Genomic DNA, 19,311 nt, shown 5'->3' with positions numbered 1-19,311 from the left:
ATCAGTGTATCAAAATAACTTGATGGATGTATCAAGGAAACTACATATTCTTATAAATTGCATCTCAATGTCACAATTAAAAATATATTATTTTATAATTTTTTTTGAAAGGGTCTTTAAAAAAGTTAAAAATACAGATTAAGGATTATATCATAAAAGTCAACAAAGTTAAAAATATAGATTAAGGACATCAAAGTCAAACAGTTAAAATTAAAAAATTTAATAAGGTCTACGATGGACAACGTACAATATTGATCCACTTTACACATTTATGGTTAAAGTTCACATGCTCGAACTAAATTGACCAACAAAGGTATATTTTAGGGACCGAAAAGAAAAAATTTAGAGTTATGAGACCAAAATGAAAACAATAAATAAGTTAGGGGACCAAATAGTCAATTAAGTCAAAAATGATAAAAACATAGCACAACAGATAAGAAGTAGAAATATAGCACATCGTTGACGATTTTCATTCAATCGCATTTGTGATGATACTCCATGAATAAAGTTTTGGTTCGACGCTCATAGATCTAGTGGAGAAAAAGGACACGTGATTAGTAAGAGGAAATGAACTCAAAAATAAAAAAATATTAGTGAAAGAAAAATAATAATAACATGGAATTTCTCACATATATTGAAAAAAACAACCTAGGTTGAGTGAACTCACAATTTCTGTATCCATGGATCTCTAGAATTTCATCAGAATCAATGCAATAACTTAATAATATATTTAGAATATATCTTTAATATGAACGGGTGATGAAGCGACAGGAAAAGTTTGAACTTTCAACTCTTTACAAACGGCGAATTGCAGCCTGCTAGATTGACCCATAGATCTAGTGATGAAACTCCATGAATCAAGTTTTGGTTCGACGCTCATAGATCTAATGCAGATAAAGAACAAAAGATTAGTAGGAGAAAATAAACTCAAAAATAAAAAACATCAGTGAAAGAAAAATAATAATAACATGGAATTTCTCACATATATTGGAAAAAACAACTTGGGTTGCGTGAATTCGCAATTTATGTATCCCTAGATCTCTATAATATATTTAGAATCAATGCAATAACTTAATAATATATTTAGAATATATCTTTAACATGAACGGGTGATGAATAGACAAGAAAAGCTTGAATTTCAACTCTATACAAATGGAGGATTTCAGCCTGATAGATTGACATTGATGGAAGCGCCGTTGGTCCTCACTACTTTGGCCAAAATGGTGAGTGTAGCTGCTTTTATAAGGGGATATCCTAATTGTTCTGGACCGGTCAAAACCCTAAATGCCCAATTGCTTAGGCCCAATACCACCACAACCCAAATACTACATTTGGCAATATTACTCGCAACACACCCCTTCTCCGCGAGGGGGGGTGCTCAGAGAAACAGAGATCAGTTCAATCGAACTGTACTGTCTCTTTCCCATGTTCTCACGAATATCTCCCCGGAAGGTACACTTCCTACGATTTTGTAACCATCGGGCACATGTGTGCCTTACAACGGCTCCGCAAACATCCACCTCTATATAAAGGGGACTCCTCGCAGTCCCTAAGGTAGAATCTCTCTTCTCTTTAAACCCTCAATTCTGACGCATTTTACCACCTTACAACCACCGCAATAAATAGTAGCACCAGCAGTCACCTTATGATCAGGTAGGATCAGTGGCGCCGTCTGTGGGAAATTACACGTTAGCCCCATTTTTTACATATAAAAAACCAAAGCTTTCCAACTAAAATACCATGACTACCAACGGTGCCAACCCGCGCATCCAGAGCGAAATCCGTCGCGGCAATTGTGATGGACAAACCGCCTCCCCATCTCCTACAGCCAGCCTCGGACAAGGAAGCTTACCACCGAGTTCCCTGCCAACTGCACACTTGCAGGAACCACCCCTCTACGGTCCTCCACGGCCTGATGAGGTGGCAGACAATTCCACTTCAACATATACTTTGGTCAACTACTTACTCTTCACGGTTCAACGACAAACATCAATAATCGAGGAGCAAAATCGACACGTTGTGACTTAGAACGGCCATAAAGGCAGCTGACCCCCCTCCGTCACGCTCCTTCCCCAACCCGTAACAGAAGGGGAATGAGCCCTCACCCGTCCAGATCCAGATCTTCCCGACATTTCGTCAGTGTAAGATCTCCAAGCCACGACCGGCGTTCACCCAGAAAGAGATCCCTACGACGATCTCCTCCAAGGAAGTCAACACCAAGACGCAACATACGCTCTTAGTCCTCCTTTAATTCTGAGGATGATCACGATGATCGAAGCGATCGTGTAGCTTACTACCTATTCACACAACGCCCAAATCCCCCGCGGATTGGAGAAACCACCCCAAATGGACTTCTATGATGGAAAGACAGATCCAGACGAGCACATAAAAAACATTGAGGTCGTTCTCACCTACCGATCGGTGCGGGGAGCCGTGACATGCAAGTTCTTCATTACTACCATCCGACGAGGTGCCATGACTTGGTTCAAAAATCTGAGGAATTGCATTGACTCATGGGATGATATGTGCCATGAGTTCACTGCTCACTTCACCTCCTCGAGGACCCAACCCAAAATTGTGGCGTCCCTCGAGATGATTTTGCAAGGAAATAGCGAGCCTCTTCGAGACTACATCGAGAGGTTCAACAAAGAAGTTATGCAAGTGCGAGGTGCCGATGAATCAATGAAAAGGTACCTCGTTGCAAAAGTTCATTGTGGAGGAACGAACGTGAAAAAGGTTGTCCAACTCGATCACGGGCTCTAAACAAGTTCCTAGCAATCGCCAAAACGTACATCCGGTATGAAGAGGAGTTGTACATGAACATGCTGAACAAAACCAGGAAGGAAGAACCTACCGCTGAATCTTCCAAAAAATCCTTCTAAGAGAAAAAGAAGGAAGGAAAACATGCATGTGAAAGCAAAGGACCCATCCGTCGCTTCACCGAATACACACCCCTGGCAATGTCAACGGAAAAGATCCTAGATGAGATTGATATTGCTGATCTGAAAGAGGTTGGGATCAAACCACCTAAAGCTCCCTCGTAGGAGAAAAATAGGACCACAAAACAAAATATTGTCGGTTCCACAAGTGTCACGGACACTTGACTGATGACTGCATCCATTTGAAGAATGCAATTGAAATCGTCATACAACAAGGTCGGCTCAAGCAGTTCACCAAGAACTCTGAGCTAGAGAAATAGACTGTCGACTTGATCACCGATAGGAAGCATAAGGATGTAGTGGTTGCTATGTCCGTGGAGCAGCTAGATGAATTCCCATAGCACGTGGAAATAACTCCATATGCGTTCACTTGGGAACAATTTCCTACTGCCAACGTCATCACTGGTGGGATATCAAGCCTCTCCATGGGGAGCATGAAGAGGAAGTTCGAAGAGCCGTTGAGTGTCAACTAGCTGGTTCTCCTCAACCAAAAACTTTGGGGGCGACCACCGTTTGCCTTATACGACCATGAGTTGCCCGGTGGAGCTCCAAATTCGGACATACCATTGTTTGTTTAAGCATATACGGCTAACTTCAATGTCAGAAGAGTCATGATTGACATAGGGGTCTCTTGTGATATTATGTACTGCATAGCATTCAAGACTCTCCAGTTGACGGAGAAAAACCTCTTTCCTTACGTTGGGTGAGAACTCTACGAATTCAACGGTTCTTCCACGAAACCCTGGGGTTACATCGAGTTGCTCTTAACCTTTGGGGAAGGAGAAGCAAGGAAAACAATAAAGATCCCATTTCTGGTGATCGACTGTTCCTCTCTATACAATTGCATAATATGGAGGACAAGGGTGGCGCATTTCGGGGCCTCATGCTCGACTTCCGACTTAAAGCTGAAGTACCATGCAGGGAATAACGCCATCGCTACTCTGCACGGGGACATCGAAGCTGCACAAAGATGTTTCCTCCAGCGAATAAGAGTCAGAACTCAGTTTCCCCAACTGAACAATCCTCTACGGATAAAGGGAAAGCTGCTTGGAGCATTCTAGACTCCAACTTGATCGAGCAAAAGAAGGACACACTCAATGTGGAAATTTTTAGGAAAATCCCTGGTGGAGACTTCGAAGCTGCACAAAGATGTTTCCTCCAGCGAATAAGAGTCAGCACTCATTTTCCCCAACTGAACAATCCTCTATGGATAAAGGGAAAGCTGCTTGGAGCATTCTAGACTCCAACTTGATCGAGCAAAAGAAGGACACACTCAATGTGGAAATTTTTAGGAAAATCCCTGGTGGAGACTTCGAGTTGATTCCCTTTGGAGATGACCCTTCAAAGAGCTTCAAAATCGGCAAAGAGCTTCCTGAACTTGTGCAAGCCCAGTTGATTGCTTGCCTAAGGGAGCTGACCTCTTTTCCTGGAGTGCAGGTGACATGCCCGGAATCAACCCTAGCGTCGCCTGTCACCAGCTTATAGTTAGTCCTAGTGCTAGCGTTGTACCTCAGCGACGTAGGAAGCAGTCTCCTGAAAAAGCGGAGGCTACTGAAAAAGATGTGAAAAACCTCTTAGAGGCAAATTTCATTTCTGAGGCTAAGTGTACAACTTGGCTCTCCAACGTTATACTCGTTAAAAATCTAATGGAAAAGGCGTATGTGTGTTGACTATACCGATCTTAACAGGGTATGCCCTAAAGATGCATATCCACTTCCTAACATAGATAAGTTGGTTGATAATTCGTTCGGTTATAAACTTTGTTCGTTCATGGACGCCTATTCTAGGTACAATCAGATACCCATGGCTAAGACCGATGAAATTAAAACTGCATTCATGACCGAATCAGGAAATTATTACTATAAAGTCTGAGCATGAAATTGATCATACCTCCCATCTCAAACAAGTGCTCGAACAAACCAGAAAATACAACATGAGGTTAAATCCTGAAAAATGGACATTTAGGGTTCAAACGGGCAAATTTCTCGGTTTCTATCTAACATAACGAGGAATCGAAGCAAATCTAGACAAATGTCGAGCATTTACGAAGTTCCCCACACCCAAATCTAAAAAGTGCATTCAAACACTTAACGGAATGTTAACGTCGCTCTCTCGCTTCGTCGCCAAGTCTGCCCAACACGCTCTCCCTTTCTTCAAACTCTTAAGAAAGGAAACGGCGTTTGAATGGACTGACGAGTGTGAAACAGCTTTGACACGTCTCAAAAGAGCACTCTCCCAACCTCCAATCTTGTCTAGACCAGATCAAGGTGAAACATTGTACCTTTATCTCTCCGTCTCTTCTGATGCGGTTAGCACCGTCCTAATAATAATAATAATAGCAATAAGGGTTAAATATGTTTTTGGTCCCTGCATTTTGCGCGATTTTGAGAATAGTCCCTACATTTCAATGAATGTTTTTAAAATCCCTACATTTTTTCTCCGTTAGTGCAATTGGTCCCTGCCATCAGTGCCATGTTGATGAAACACAGGCCATCATAACAAGTTTAACCCCACCCCACCAAATCTCCACCACAACACCTTCCACACCCGCAACAACAAGCGCTTTCAACGATAACATCATCGCTTTCGGCCTCCAAATCTTCCCCTCTAAACCAACATATTTCACCGGAAGTGTGACGAACACCGGCGATCCGCATCTACGAAGCTGCGGAGAAAAATCGTGGTGAAGTTCTCCGCCGTTTTCCGGGGAGATTGAACCGCCAACATTGGCATCACGTTAGAAATTTGACAACAGGGACTATTTACACTAACTCAGGAAAAATGTAGGGATTTTAAAAACATTTATTGAAATGTAAGAACTAATTCTCAAAATTGTGCAAAACGTAGGGACCAAAAACATATTTAACCCTAATAATAATAATAATAATAATAATAATAATAATATTATTATTATTATTATTATTATTATTATTATTATTATTATTATTATTATTATTAATATTATTATTATTATTATTATTATTATTATTATTATTATTATTATTATTATTATATAGTAGTGTTTAAAAGTTCAAGTATTTTGCTCAATGATAATTATGTCATTATTGGCTATTTCGTTTTTCACCATACCCTCTTCTCGCGAGCCCTATTGATTTCGGATTTTATCTTATGAATAGCGTAAACAATCTTCCAAACTATATTAGATTTGCTTTTATGGTTGAGATTGACTATGAAAACATGACTTACTTTAACAACCATTTTAACTATATTAGTCATCATGTAAGTTTATTGCAAAAGAGACAGTTGCACCAACTCAGGAGGAACAAGAACTGATCAACAAGAGAAAGCCTAGACAAGTGCAGAGGAAAGCTTTTGTGCAAACCAAAGATAACATGAATGTACAAAACAAAGAAACTGAAATTATCAATTTGGAAGGTTCAAATTTCAAATGTAAGACACAACTTGAAAACAACAAAAAATTTGGAGGGTAACAAGGTTCGAAGGGTTCCAGGAACTGTCAATTTTGATGACAGGGCAGAAACTAGTTGTCCAAAAAATAATGGTATAGAAAATTATTTCTTTAAAAAAAAAAAATCATCTGTTTTTCTCTTGTGTTAACTTTCCGATTCCTATAGAAAATGGACTATAGTAATTCAGAGTTTGACCGAGAGGTAAGAAAAGCTTAAAAATCATCTATTATTTAGTATTATAATAATATTGAGACTAAATTTTTATTTTTATTTTCAACTGTCTTGCATGTATTTTAAAACATATATCATATATATGTTTTAAAATTCACTTCCACCATCTTATAGAGAGAAAAAAATCACTTAAACCACTTAACAAAAATAAGTGCAAACATGCACGACAATTGCATCAAAAATCAATTTCTACTGCACAATTCCTTGTAAGATACCTAAATTTGAAATCTAAAAAGAAAATTGTGTGGAACAGGGATTAGTATTAACTACATTGACCTCACTTTTCTCCCGAACTTGTACTATTTTATTACAATAAATCAAGAGGTACAAAAGCATATCCAATGGTTCATAAATAAATGATCGCACTAAGTAGTTGAATCCTAATCCGTCGAACATATACCATCTCTCAAAATAAAACCTTAAACATTACAACCATTTTTCACATGATAATTTTTCACATAATCCTAATCCGTCAAACATGTACCACTTCTCCAAATGCATTAATGACAATATTTATTGTATGTTTGCATCAGAGGGATGAGTTAGAACATAAAACATGTTGTAGTATACATTGATCAGTTTTCCACTAGATGCAAGATACTTCAGTTTTGCTGACAAACATCTTTTTGAAGTCTCCCGGTGCCCAGTATTGCTCCTACAGAATACAATGGGATGAAATTCAACTTTTATAAGAAATATAAAATAGAGAAGTATCCAACAAAATGGAATGCTACAACACTTTAGCTAGTATTGTAATAATCAATATAATGTTTTTTCTTAACCATGTAATGTTTAGTCAATTGAAAGTAGAAATAGCATGCAAACATTCTACCACAAGAGATATTCAAAGCACCTATGGCTCCAGATGTACTAATCCTCCACTCACAAATCACAGGTCATAGAAACCAGGATTCAGAAGGCAATGGAGTTGTTGCACAACACTCAAATCACTCAAGCTTTTTAATGCAAATTGTCTCATTTGTCTTTCAGCATAATGGCTATATTTTAGCCTTCTTTTTCAAACTAGATATGCTTCATGATGTAAATTAGCAAAATGAAAGCAATTAAACATTTGCGTTATCAGTGTTATTATATGTAGTTGATTATTTTATTTTTTTATTTTGCATTTGTTAATTATCTTTGCATATTTCTTACAATTTCTTCTATACAATTCTAGGACTATATTCTCTCAAAAAAAAAATCTAAAGACTATAAACAAGGATAGTTTCTCGTATGCCTCCTTACACCCACACGAAGAGAGGATGTGACCAGGAGTTCAACACAAAACCTAAATATCAAAAGGTAGCTACCTCACCACTGTGCCAAGGCTCGCTCTTGGACGAAGAATCAACCAGTATTTGTACTAATATCAACCCCTAATCATAATTAAACAAATAACATCATGGAATATGGACGAGAGATTTTCTAAGATATTCTAAATTACTGTTAAGGTAGAATAATGTTTTTATGTGAAATTTAACATCTACAATCATGAAGTTAGAATAACATGGCAACTACAGAATGAAATGAATTTAAAGCAGAACAAATAATTGCTGGGTATAGAAATCGGAATCATACCTCTGAAAGAAGCGATAGTTGTATTATTAAATCGTATATCACAGAGCAAGGAGAACAATGATGGCAGAATACGAAATAGAGAAGAACTCGATCAAGAGCAAGGCAACAGTGGCAGAACTCAAACTCGAAGGCACAATGGCAGCATGACGTAAATAAAGCAAAAAAAAAAAAACAGCCACAATTGAACAATTGAACACGTGGTTACAATATTAAGTCACTCAAAAGTGTGAAAGTACCAATATATCCTAAACAAATAAAAATAAAAAATAAAATATTGGGTTATCGAGAATTTTCCCACAAAATTGCAATAGCGGCCACCAAACCGCTACGGTACCAGGAATGTGCCTTGGCGGCACCGCTTTTCAACAGCTAATTGCGGCCATTACCGCCGCTTCTCTCAACAGCGCTTTGCGGGCCTATGGTATGGTAGTGGCAGGCTGTGCCGCCATGCTAACCTGCTATAGCGCACTACTGACAACATAGAGTAGTTTGTTAAAATTCGACTACACTATTTGACAACGTTGAATGAAATTAAACTACCATATTAAACCAAAAAAAAAATTGGGCCCAACCTTACAATAGACCTTTTCGGACCAGGAATCTGCAGCATATCTCTTGAAACTTGAAGAGTCTGAACATCAACAATTTCATCATCACTTGGAGTAACCGGAGCTACAGCCATCGAAATGTCATCTTGTTTTGGTGCCTGATGACACACCCTCTTGATTGCTACCTTAGACTTCTTCCTCGATGGCCATTCATTCACCATCGGACTCGGATTTCTCCATTAATCCTATTTAACCCACATACATAGCCAAACCTTTAGATCCACATTAGACGGTCCAACATTAATTCAATACATTATTATAGGGAAAAGGAATAAATAAACAAACAAGCACAACAACCAACAACATAACCAAACCTTGAGATCGACATTTGAGTGAATATGAGTTAAACTAAGGATCCTTGAGTATTGTATGCCATTTGCCCACCCCATGCTTGACAACTCCAGCTTTAAGACCCGCTTCCTCTTCAAATGGACATTTCTGCTTAAGAGCACCCATCTAGAGCAACACAAAAATTCACTCTGCAGCAACTAACATTATAAGTAAATTCCCACTTAAGTTGGCCTGGTGGTATTGGCTTGGGACCTGGAAGTGTGCTCCTCCTCAAGGTCTCGGGTTCGATTCCCTCCGGTGCTAATTTAGGTGGGCTAATTTAGCTTCTTTAAAAAAACATCATAAGTAAATTATAAAAATATCGAATTCACTTCCAAATATATATAATCACGAGTTTTAAAGAGTCATAACACGTTAAAAACTCTTGGGCTTTGCTCGAACGTTAGAAGCAAAAAAAAAAAAAAAAAAAAAACAATAATAGTCCCACCTAGCCAGGGCAAATTATTTTATCCGTAAAGCTATAATTTTCTATATGGGTAATCAAAAAATGCATTGGATCAAGGTTTCAAAAGGCTACACCAAATTGTCCAAATAATTTTACTCTTTTTCAAAATAATTCAGAATATATATATATATATATATATATATATATATATATATATATATATATATTGTGTAAGAATCATACCTAAACAAGTTGAGAAATTCCCCTCCCCTAAACAACCCTTCTCTCCATTTCTCTCCTAACTCCCAAACAAAACCTATAGAAATTCTCAATTCAAAATAAATCTATGTTGCAAATCGGGCCGCTTAACGAAGCTTTACTGTGGCACAATTCTATGATGTGATGATGCCTATGGCGCAGCAGAATCACATCCTTGGGAAAGCTGTTTTAACAAGTCACATCTATTATAGGGAAAGAAAATGGATAGAAACCAGTGATGAAATGGGGAGAACTTCAAAAATAGGGGAGTAGTTGTTGAACTTGATCCTAAGCAAAAGGATAGTTGTTTTAATGGAGGTTAAACAGCGTTAACCTGAAAGGGAGGAATCTATCGGATAGAAAATAAACAAGGGATGTGAGTGTTTGATTAAAAAATATCACAGTGGAGGTGATATTTTAACAAAGCTTAAGGGAGACCAATGTAATTTTTCCTGATTATTAGTCACTAACAATGCCAATAAAAATGTACTATTTTCCTAATTATTATTCACAAACAATGTCAATAAAAATGTACTAAAATGCCTTATATAACTTCAAGACACTGCTTGTATTGATTTTTTCCGTTGGACCATACTATACACAAGTCAGTAAGTCACAGTGGAATATAACAACTGCTACTTGCATAAAAAATGAAATTTAAGTGGAAAGTAATTGTCGTGTTGTGGGAGTATGTTGAGGGATAAGACTTCTCAGTAAAAGCTAATGAAAAAATAGATAAATAGGGTGTTGAAGTGGGGTATCATCAATAGTAAGACACTAAGACCCATAAATTCACGATCCTAAAAACCAATAACTTTTCATACGAAGATAGCCAGACCACCCTGTCTACTATGGCAAAAATAAATTGAATGTAAAATTACTTACGTTAAAATACATTCAAATAAAACTTTCTGAAAAGAACATAAAAGTGGAAGCATATATGTTATATCTATCACATGTGAGGGACTGCACTAGTCAAAATCCATTGTATGTTATATCTATCATATGCTTTATATTTGGTTTTACCTATTAACAAACACAAATAGAAGCATGCACTGCGATCATATCAAAAATCAGTTTCTACTACACAACTCCTAAGAGGACTCCATTAGACTTAAAATAAAAAAATAAAAAAAGAGGACTACATTTGAAATCTAGATAAATAATTGTGGAATGAAGTGTGTGGAACAGGGATGTATTCCCTTCATTCACCTCACTCTCCAACTCGCACTTTTTTTTATTAAAATAAATCAAAAGTCACAATAAATAAACAAATTAAATAAGCACACACCTAATGGTTCATAAATGAGGGACTGCACCAAGCAGTGACTAGCGCGAATCCAAGTCCAGAACAGAGTGCACTCCTCCAAAGAAGAACCTTGCACACTACAACCTCTTTGATCAGGAGTGTTGTTTTTTCACACAATTACTAAGCAACGAAGCAATAATGTACTAAAAGAATGTTTGCATTTTACTCAATCCTGGGGCTAGCAATGAACTGAGTCAACGTGAACATAGTTAGAAACTCAACTGGACAATTAACTCATTGATCTTGGTTCATGACCAAATGAGTTGCTGAAAATCAAGTTTGTTAACTAAATGAGCTGAACATGAGATAAATATAGTTTGATTTGTTTGGTTTATAAGTTGGCTCGATTGTATATATAGTATTTTGACAATATGCCCAAATCTAGTTTTTCATTTTTGTCTTCATTGCCTGTACTAGTTTTGGTGTGGTTCTTTATTTTTGTTTTGGGGTGTTCGCAGCTAGCTATGTTTAGTTTTCTATATTTATCTGCATATTTATGCAGGTATGAACTTTGTATTTGTGTCTATCCTTTAAACACATTATGCTTGTGATAGCTTATATTTTAATTCAATCTTTGACTTTTCAAAAAAAATATTAAAAGGTCAAAGATCTAAAAATTTTGATTTTTTTTTTTTTTACATTATGTGATTCAGAGAAACAAGTTGTTCTTGAACTTTAAACTAGTTGTACTAGGGATAGAAAAAGATTTGTGTCGAACTCAAGCAGAGTTCCGAGCTTAATCGATTCTTATTGAGTCAAATTAAGCCAAGTTAGACTCAACTCGTCTCATTTCCACCCCTACACAAACCTATAAATGGAAAGGTACTCTGTTCCAACAACATGAAAAGATCCCTAATAAATCCTTTCTTTAACTTAAAAGGTTTTTTTATGAAAGGTTTCACTAATAAAACTATATGCTTTTGCAAATATTTGAATAGATTCCAATTCATCTAAACATCTGCTTTCTACAAATGGTATACTTGAAGAGGGCTAATGGAAAGAACCACTCTCAAGAAATTACAACAAAAGATTCAAATAATGTTCCTAATCTACAACAAGTATATTTCAAGGTCTAGTTCTTCATAAGATATAGAGAATGCCAGCAAATGGTTATGAAGAACTGACTCTCTGTCCTACCCAACGCCACGGATCACGCTCCTCAAGTCTCATTCTTCACACTTCAATCAAGCAGGGATCATCTACAAATTTAAATATGCAAAAAAAATAAAATACCACACCCATTTGATAGATATACCAAATAATCACTAAGATGCCTAATAGAATGTTTCCGAAACGATAAATCCTTCCGCAAACAAATCACATTTCTAATCATTTTAGATGATCGGTTTTGAGAAGAGATGTGCAACAAATCACATTTCTAATCATTTTAGATGATTAATTTTGAGAAGAGATGTGTATTATGCATGCTCTTGCAAGCAGGTTTTATGGAAGAGCAAATAAAATTGGCAAATAATATCATATGTAAATATAAAAAACTCATTCCATGTTATTTTGCTTCTAAGTTGAATCGAAAAGAATCTTCTACATGTCCTATTAAGGTATTAAGTTATAGTATGACAAAGGAAGAAAAAGCCGAGATTTACCGTCTTTGGGTGTTTTTCTCCTTCAGCCTTTTCCTTTCAGCTTCTACAAAAGCTTCCATTGCATCTGCCTCCGCTTCTGCAGCCTCTGCCTCCTTTGTTGCCTCTTCAGCCTCCGCCATGAGGGCTTCCGCTTCAGCAACTGCTCGAGCAGCATATGCGGCTGCCTCTTGTGCAGACATGGACCTTATTTTTTCTAATTCTAAATCGATCTCAGACTTAGTAGGGATATTGCTCTCATCCCTGTAAAATTTCATAGAGCCTTTTTGCCTCCCTTCCAATAACAATGTTGATGGGTGTCTTCCTCTGTCTGAATATGCTGGAGTAGGTGCAATCCTATACCTGCGCTTCACCTGAAATATAAAATTCAACTCATGAAATAAATAAAATCTCAAATTGAAATAAGTAAACATGACATCCAAAAATGAGAATAGCATCCAAATATAGCTCACAATAAATGTATAAGACTAAATCAGGAAAAAATATTGATTATTCAAATATAAAGAAGAAAACTGTCTTTAAGTCTACATTAGAAAATGGAGAGTTGTATTGTATACTAGAATCTCAGCCCAAACCCACAACCAACGGCTTTATATAAGAAACAGACTACAGAGAATAGAATAAAACACGTAACACCATCCACAGCACCCCTATTTCAAATAGATACGTGTATTCTGAAGAAGAAGAAAATTACAAGAATTGTTTCTTAACATTTCAACTCGACAAGTCACTACTTTCATTTTAATTTGACATCTTTCCTTATCCTTTTCAGCATCTCTCCAAATCCCCGTGTCCTGAGATTATTTTATTCAGCTATTACTCCATATCTAGCCCATTTTCCACTCCACGAACTCAGACCTACAGTCATATAATTGGTAATACCAGAGTTTGTCTAATGTGTAGGGTTTGGGGCCTAAGATTTGCCTCGACATTAGAAGTTTTATGTAGGCCTTATCTCACGCCAATGTGAGTCTTGAGTTTTTTCTAACACACCTGCTCATCACCCCCAACACTAACGAACTTGGTTCATGGAATGTACGGTGGTCCAATAATGTCTGGATAGACACTAATACCATCTAGTGTTTTTTGGCCTGATTCAACTCCAGCAAACCAATTTCTAAGGTGAGGATTGCAAAGGCTTTATAAGCTCTGCTTGGCCTTGTTTCTAGCTAATGTGAGATTTCGATTTTTCCTAATACTAATCCAAGCATCTTAGAGTTAAGCAAGTGCATTTATGACGATTTTTATTGTAAGTTTGCATTAGATGGATGAGTTATGACATGATGAAACGTGTTGTAATATACCTTGATCAGTTTTCCACGAGATGTAAGATATTTCAGTTTTGCTGACAGCAGCTTTTTGAAGTCAGCCGGTGCCCAGTAATGGTCCTACAGAATACAAAATGATGAAATTCAACATATGTTTCACACAAACAATATTGTATAAGAAATATAAAACAGAACAGTATCCAACCAAATGCAATGCTATAACACTTCAGTTAGTAATAACAATGTGTCATATCTTAAGCACATAAGATTTAGTCAACTGAAAGTTGAAATAGCATCATAGATCAGGATGCATTAAGCTTTCACTCGCAGAAACCACAAGACACAGTAACCAGGTTTCAGAAGGCATGGAGTTGTTGCACGACACTCACACGCACAGGTCTCAAACCACTGAAGCTAATTTGAGCAAATTGGCTCACTTGTCTTCAACATAATGGCTTAATTTTAGACTTCTTTTTCAAACTAGCTCTGCTTCATGATGTCCCCAACTTAGCAAAATCAAAGTAATTAAACAATTGTGTTATCAGTGTTATTATATGTAGTTGATTATTTTTTTCTTCTTTTGCATTTGTTAATTATCTTTACATATTTCTTACATTTTCTTCTATACAATTCTAGGACTATAAACAAGGATATTGTCTTGTAAATGACAGGCACAGCAAGTGATTGTAATTTATTACTCTAGGGCACAAGCCTCCCAATAGGTGAGATCATCTTAGTGGGGATAGACGTATGCAGCCTTACACCAGCAAGCATATCAGAGGCTGTTCCATGACCTCCATATGACCATATCACAATTCACAAGGTAGCCACCTCACTCTTGCGTCAAGATTCATTCTCAGACAAAGTACTAACCCATATTTGTACTAATCATAGAATATGGAAACACCTCCCAATAAATTTTCTAAGATATTCTAAAATACTTTCAAAATAAAATAATGATTTTATGTGATATTTATTACGTATCATAACATCTACCATCCTGATGTTAGAATAACAACATGTCAACTAATGAATTAAAAGTAGAACAAAAGTGTGGTTTAGCAATCAGAATTATACCTCAATGAATGAAGCAATGGTTGTTTTATTAGAACCACCAAGTTCATTCAAGCTAGATATAGCTTCCATTATAAGGTTATCCAACCTGTATAAAGTAAGCACGGTTAAGTATACACTGTTGAAATAAATCTAAAATAATTACAATTTACAATGAAAAGAGGGAACATGTATAAACAAATTCTCAAATAAATGATTCCTTATAGGATGCACACAAAACAAGATAATGAAATCAGGCAAGAATACAAGGAAAGCAATGGAATGAATGATCTTAACACACTTGGCAATTAACAAGAATCCCTAATTGAAAGACAATCGCCGACTGCACTATAAAATTATTTGTTCTATTCTGCACCCTAATTAGTTTGTTCAAATTCTTACTCAATCTCTGCCTCGTCCTTTTTCAAAAAGCCGATCAACGGTGGTAAAGTGTCACCTTGTGTGGTTGCCAAAGTGACACTATTCATATTGAACCCTTGATTACGTTCGAAGATCTAGAAATTATCTTCCACTTGAGGGGATAATTTGCAAGACTCCATTTCTGATCCCATCAAGAATTGAATAGGGTTCTCCCGTATTTCAACCAGAGAATCTAACTGCGCTATTACTATGATATTTTGTACCGAATTGTGTATCACAGAACAATAGTAGTTTATTTAAATTTCACCATGCTATGGCTGCTATTTGTCAACGCAATTAGACAACAATTAAATAAGTTACCATATTAAAAAAACAAAAATAAAATAAAAAAATTGGGCCCAACCTTATACTAGAGCTTTTTGGGCCAGAAATTTGCAGCATATCTCTTGAAACTTGAAGAGGCTGAACATCAACAATTTCATCATCGCTTAGAAAAAAAGGAGTGACAGCCATAGAGTTGTCCTCATGTCTTGGTGCCTGATAATGCACCCTTTTCATTGCTCCCTTTGGCTTCTCCCTCGAAGCCCATCCACTTGCCATCACGCTCAAATTTCGCCATTTATCCTATCCAACAACCCACATAAAGAAACCTTTAGATCCAGATTTTACGGTCCAACATTAATGCAATTCATTACCACAACAAATGAATAAATAAGCACAACATAAGCAAACCTTTAGATCAACATTTGACCGAAGGTATAAAACATGGTTAAATTCAGGATCCTTGAGGATCGTACGCCATTTACCCACCCCATGCTTGATAACTCCAGCTTTAAGTGCGGATTCCTCTTCTTCTGACCATTTTTGCTTAGGAACACCCATTTCGAGCAACACAAAAAATCAAACTCTGCTGCAACCAACATCATAAATATAAATAAACTATACAAACATCCAATTCAACTCTAAACATATAACCACAAGTTCTACATAGTCATTAAACATTCAAAACTCCTAGGCTTTGTTCGAATGTTACGAGCAAAATAAACGTGAAAGCAACAATAATCCCACCTCGACCGGGCGTAAAATAAAACTTTACTATATGGGTAACCAAAAAATACATTGGATCAAAGTTTCAATCAGATTGCCGAAATAATTATACTCTATATCATAATATAGTTAAAAAAAAAAACATCAATTATAAGAATTTCAAAAAAAAAATCTATGAAAATTCTGTTCCTATTTCCTTTTTATCACATTTCCTACTAACTCCCCCAAACAGAACCCTAAAAAATTCCAAAACAAAATCTATAAAAATTCCGATCAGCTGCGAAAGAATTCTGTGATGCGATGCCCTTTGCAGGGCGGCCGGAATAGCTTCCTCGCCGGCGCCACCGTGAAAGGGGAGATCGGAAAATAAAAATGAAATCGGAAAAGGGAAATCAGAGTTACTCACCCTAACTTCCTCGCCGTTGCGTTGTAATCGGCGCTGCTCAGTTTTGTGTTTTTGATTTAGTTTTTTTTTTTATTCTGTGTCCTAAATTCACATTAAATGGGATTATTTATACCTATGATTTTTTATTGTTATTTATTTCATTTTTTTTTGGAGGAATTTTATTTATTTCATATGAAAAATATATCATCCGTGGGTGACATCTCATCTCCAATAAACATAATTGATATGGTTTTCGAGGATGGTGGTCAATATCGATGAATCTTATATTTAAATGTGTATTATTTTTCGACGATGGTGTTCAATACCGAAGAATCTTGTGTTTAATGTGTCGTATATTATATGGGTAATTTGTCGATTAGTTTGATCCTCGTTATATGGTAAATTCGCTATTATGGTTCAATCGCGGCTTGTTCAACTGATTTTGTTTTAATTTATTTATCTTTTTATTGAAGAACAAATATAAAGTGAGATATTATTTATGTTAAACTCCATGTTATTCATCCCAGACTTTTGTTGGCTAAACAAATGGATTATCATGACATTATTTGGTTCATTAATTCTTTCCATTGTGTTGATATCCTCCATGATCAAACGTTAAGGTTTCATAAGTATGTTACTCAGATCCAAGATATCAAACATTTTCTTTATTAAGATTAAGCATGTTTGCATCACTCACACCCTTCGGGGAGGAAATAGTTGCGCAACCTTTTTACCTAAGCCGAGAGTTTCTTCTAACATGATATCATGGTTCATCCCTCCTCTTCGACTAGCATTTCAGACATCCTCTTCACGAACTCTATAGGAATATATGATTGACAATTGTAGGGGACATCCCATCTCAATAAAAGGTGACTAACATGACTCCCGATGGTGATAGCGTATAAATTTAAGGATCTTGAGTTTAATTGTGTCTTACATATTCGATTAGTTTAGTTCGGACTAACGTATAATGTACATTGATTCTTATATATATATGACAATGTTAAACTCAAGATCCTTAAAAAAAGTATTGAGTTCAACCTTTAGAGCAGTTGTTATATTCGGTATACATACACCAATTCTTCAAAAGATACAAGGAACCAAGGCAATTAGTTAGTTTGTTTGATCTTGATTATATTACAATTTGGTTAAATTAGATTGAACCATTTGTTCAATTGCAATTGGTTCGACGAGTTTTCATTTGTTTATCATCTTATTCATGAACAAATATATTAGTTTTGGATGTTTCTCTCTATCATTGTCTTGATCTTTCCATCCACTCCATTCTCATTAAAGTTGACCCTAAAGTTGTGTTCAAAGTGGTTTTACCTTCATATCTACTATGAAGCATACTCTCTCTGAAATGCTTCTTTTGTTGTGTTCTAAATCTTAAACCCTAACCCTCGTATTTCTCGTGCGTTTGTGAAGCTAATGGCTGTGATGATATTCTTGCTAAGAGAGATAAGATCGGTTCCGTCAAATAGATGATCTTGAATCCATTTTGTAATGTCTTCCGATGTTCGTTTTATCGCAACTGGGGCTAGTATCTTTGTCTTTTTTCCATTACGGGGTACCCTTGTCTTGTTCATTAGCTTTTTTATAAATCCATTTTCTTATCAAATTCAATGTTATAGAAATCCTACATCATCAGTTTATGGATTCCGCTGTCAATTAAATGTATATATTAATCTACCTTTATTTGATTATAATAGTTTTTGTTAGTAAAAAAAAAATAAGAGGGAACAATTTGTAATAGGTTTTTCTCTCATGCAATGTCAAGTATCCAACTTTTTGTTTAGATTGTTGGCTTTATTTACCGCTTCAAAGTGGTATAACTAAATTCAATTATGAAAAGACTCTATGTCGTTCTAAAGACTAACCACTGTAAAAGAGAAACAAGGAATTAGAAGATTGTGACATTTTCACACATGCTTTTGGGGGATGCGATTGTGACGTTATTGATAATAATTACCTGATCAACTCCAATGCGAAGAACACAGAGTTCCGTCGATACAACAGAGCAAGTGTTGAGTCTATTGTAGAAATCGCGAATGAATCTACCACGAGAATCTCTAATCAATCATCCACAAATAGAATCTCTGGCCCATCAACTTCATAGTAGTTGAGTGGTGGAAGTTCCCAAGAAACCTCGATGATGCGTCTCATAGGGTGAAACTTTGAGTCGACATTAGTTTTGGAGGAAAGAACGGTGAACTTAGCTTAATTTGTGGCCACACGAAGAAGCTGATTACTTATCGAAAACTTTCGGTTCAACTTTCTATACAAAACCATTTATGGACATGATGTTAATTTGGTGACATGTATGAGCAATATAACTTACATTTTTTAGCATTGACACATTAGGTCTGTGTCTCTGGTATCTGACACATGTCAATGTGTGATGCCGACACGACACTGAGTCATGTGATTAATTCAAATATAAGTTTTTTTGTCAAATTGTTATTGATGTTTACTTGTCAGTGTTG

At 36.3% G+C, this 19,311-nt stretch overlaps 1 protein-coding gene, 1 long non-coding RNA gene and 1 pseudogene across 5 annotated transcripts; all 3 read right to left on the bottom strand.

The window, feature by feature from the left end:
* Positions 1-404: 404 nt before the first annotated feature.
* LOC120578018 (uncharacterized) lies at positions 405-1,197 on the bottom strand. The gene is made up of 3 exons (XR_005643977.1): positions 983-1,197; positions 668-884; positions 405-530 (listed from the first exon to the last, which is right to left on the bottom strand). It is a non-coding gene; the product is annotated as an uncharacterized lncRNA (long non-coding RNA).
* A 5,644-nt stretch (positions 1,198-6,841) lies between these two features.
* On the bottom strand, positions 6,842-9,696 carry LOC25486340 (telomere repeat-binding factor 1-like; annotated as a pseudogene).
* Positions 9,697-11,939: 2,243 nt separating this feature from the next.
* On the bottom strand, positions 11,940-16,994 carry LOC25486339 (telomere repeat-binding factor 1). Of its 4 annotated transcripts, none has more exons than XM_039830410.1 (7): positions 16,847-16,994; positions 16,204-16,300; positions 15,797-16,017; positions 15,037-15,121; positions 13,996-14,079; positions 12,695-13,044; positions 11,940-12,289 (listed from the first exon to the last, which is right to left on the bottom strand). In XM_039830410.1, the coding sequence occupies exons 2-7, from the start codon at positions 16,273-16,275 to the stop codon at positions 12,286-12,288; spliced, it is 816 nt and encodes a 271-aa protein (XP_039686344.1). In that variant the 5' UTR covers positions 16,276-16,300; positions 16,847-16,994; the 3' UTR covers positions 11,940-12,285. The 4 variants fall into 4 exon arrangements, with proteins under 4 accessions (XP_039686344.1, XP_013463066.1, XP_039686345.1 ...); XM_013607612.3 differs by having other exon boundaries at positions 16,126-16,300; positions 16,847-16,993; XM_039830411.1 differs by having other exon boundaries at positions 16,204-16,303; positions 16,847-16,992.
* Between the last annotated feature and the right edge of the window lie 2,317 nt (positions 16,995-19,311).

This window comes from Medicago truncatula, chromosome 2, assembly GCF_003473485.1.
Source record: "Medicago truncatula cultivar Jemalong A17 chromosome 2, MtrunA17r5.0-ANR, whole genome shotgun sequence".
NCBI lineage: Eukaryota > Viridiplantae > Streptophyta > Magnoliopsida > Fabales > Fabaceae > Medicago > Medicago truncatula.
Note: the sequence above shows the minus strand (reverse complement) of the source record. Positions and strands in the feature narration are given on the sequence as shown.

Excerpts from the sequence above, each read along its gene's own strand:
- LOC25486339 (XM_013607612.3), bottom strand. The coding sequence starts at position 16,275 with ATGGGTGTTCCTAAGCAAAAATGGTCAGAAGAAGAGGAATCCGCACTT. Across the intron at positions 14,080-15,036 it reads CCATTGCTTCATTCATTGAG|GACCATTACTGGGCACCGGC; the intron begins GTATAATTCTGA and ends TGTATTCTGTAG. Across the intron at positions 13,045-13,995 it reads CTCGTGGAAAACTGATCAAG|GTGAAGCGCAGGTATAGGAT; the intron begins GTATATTACAAC and ends TTTATATTTCAG.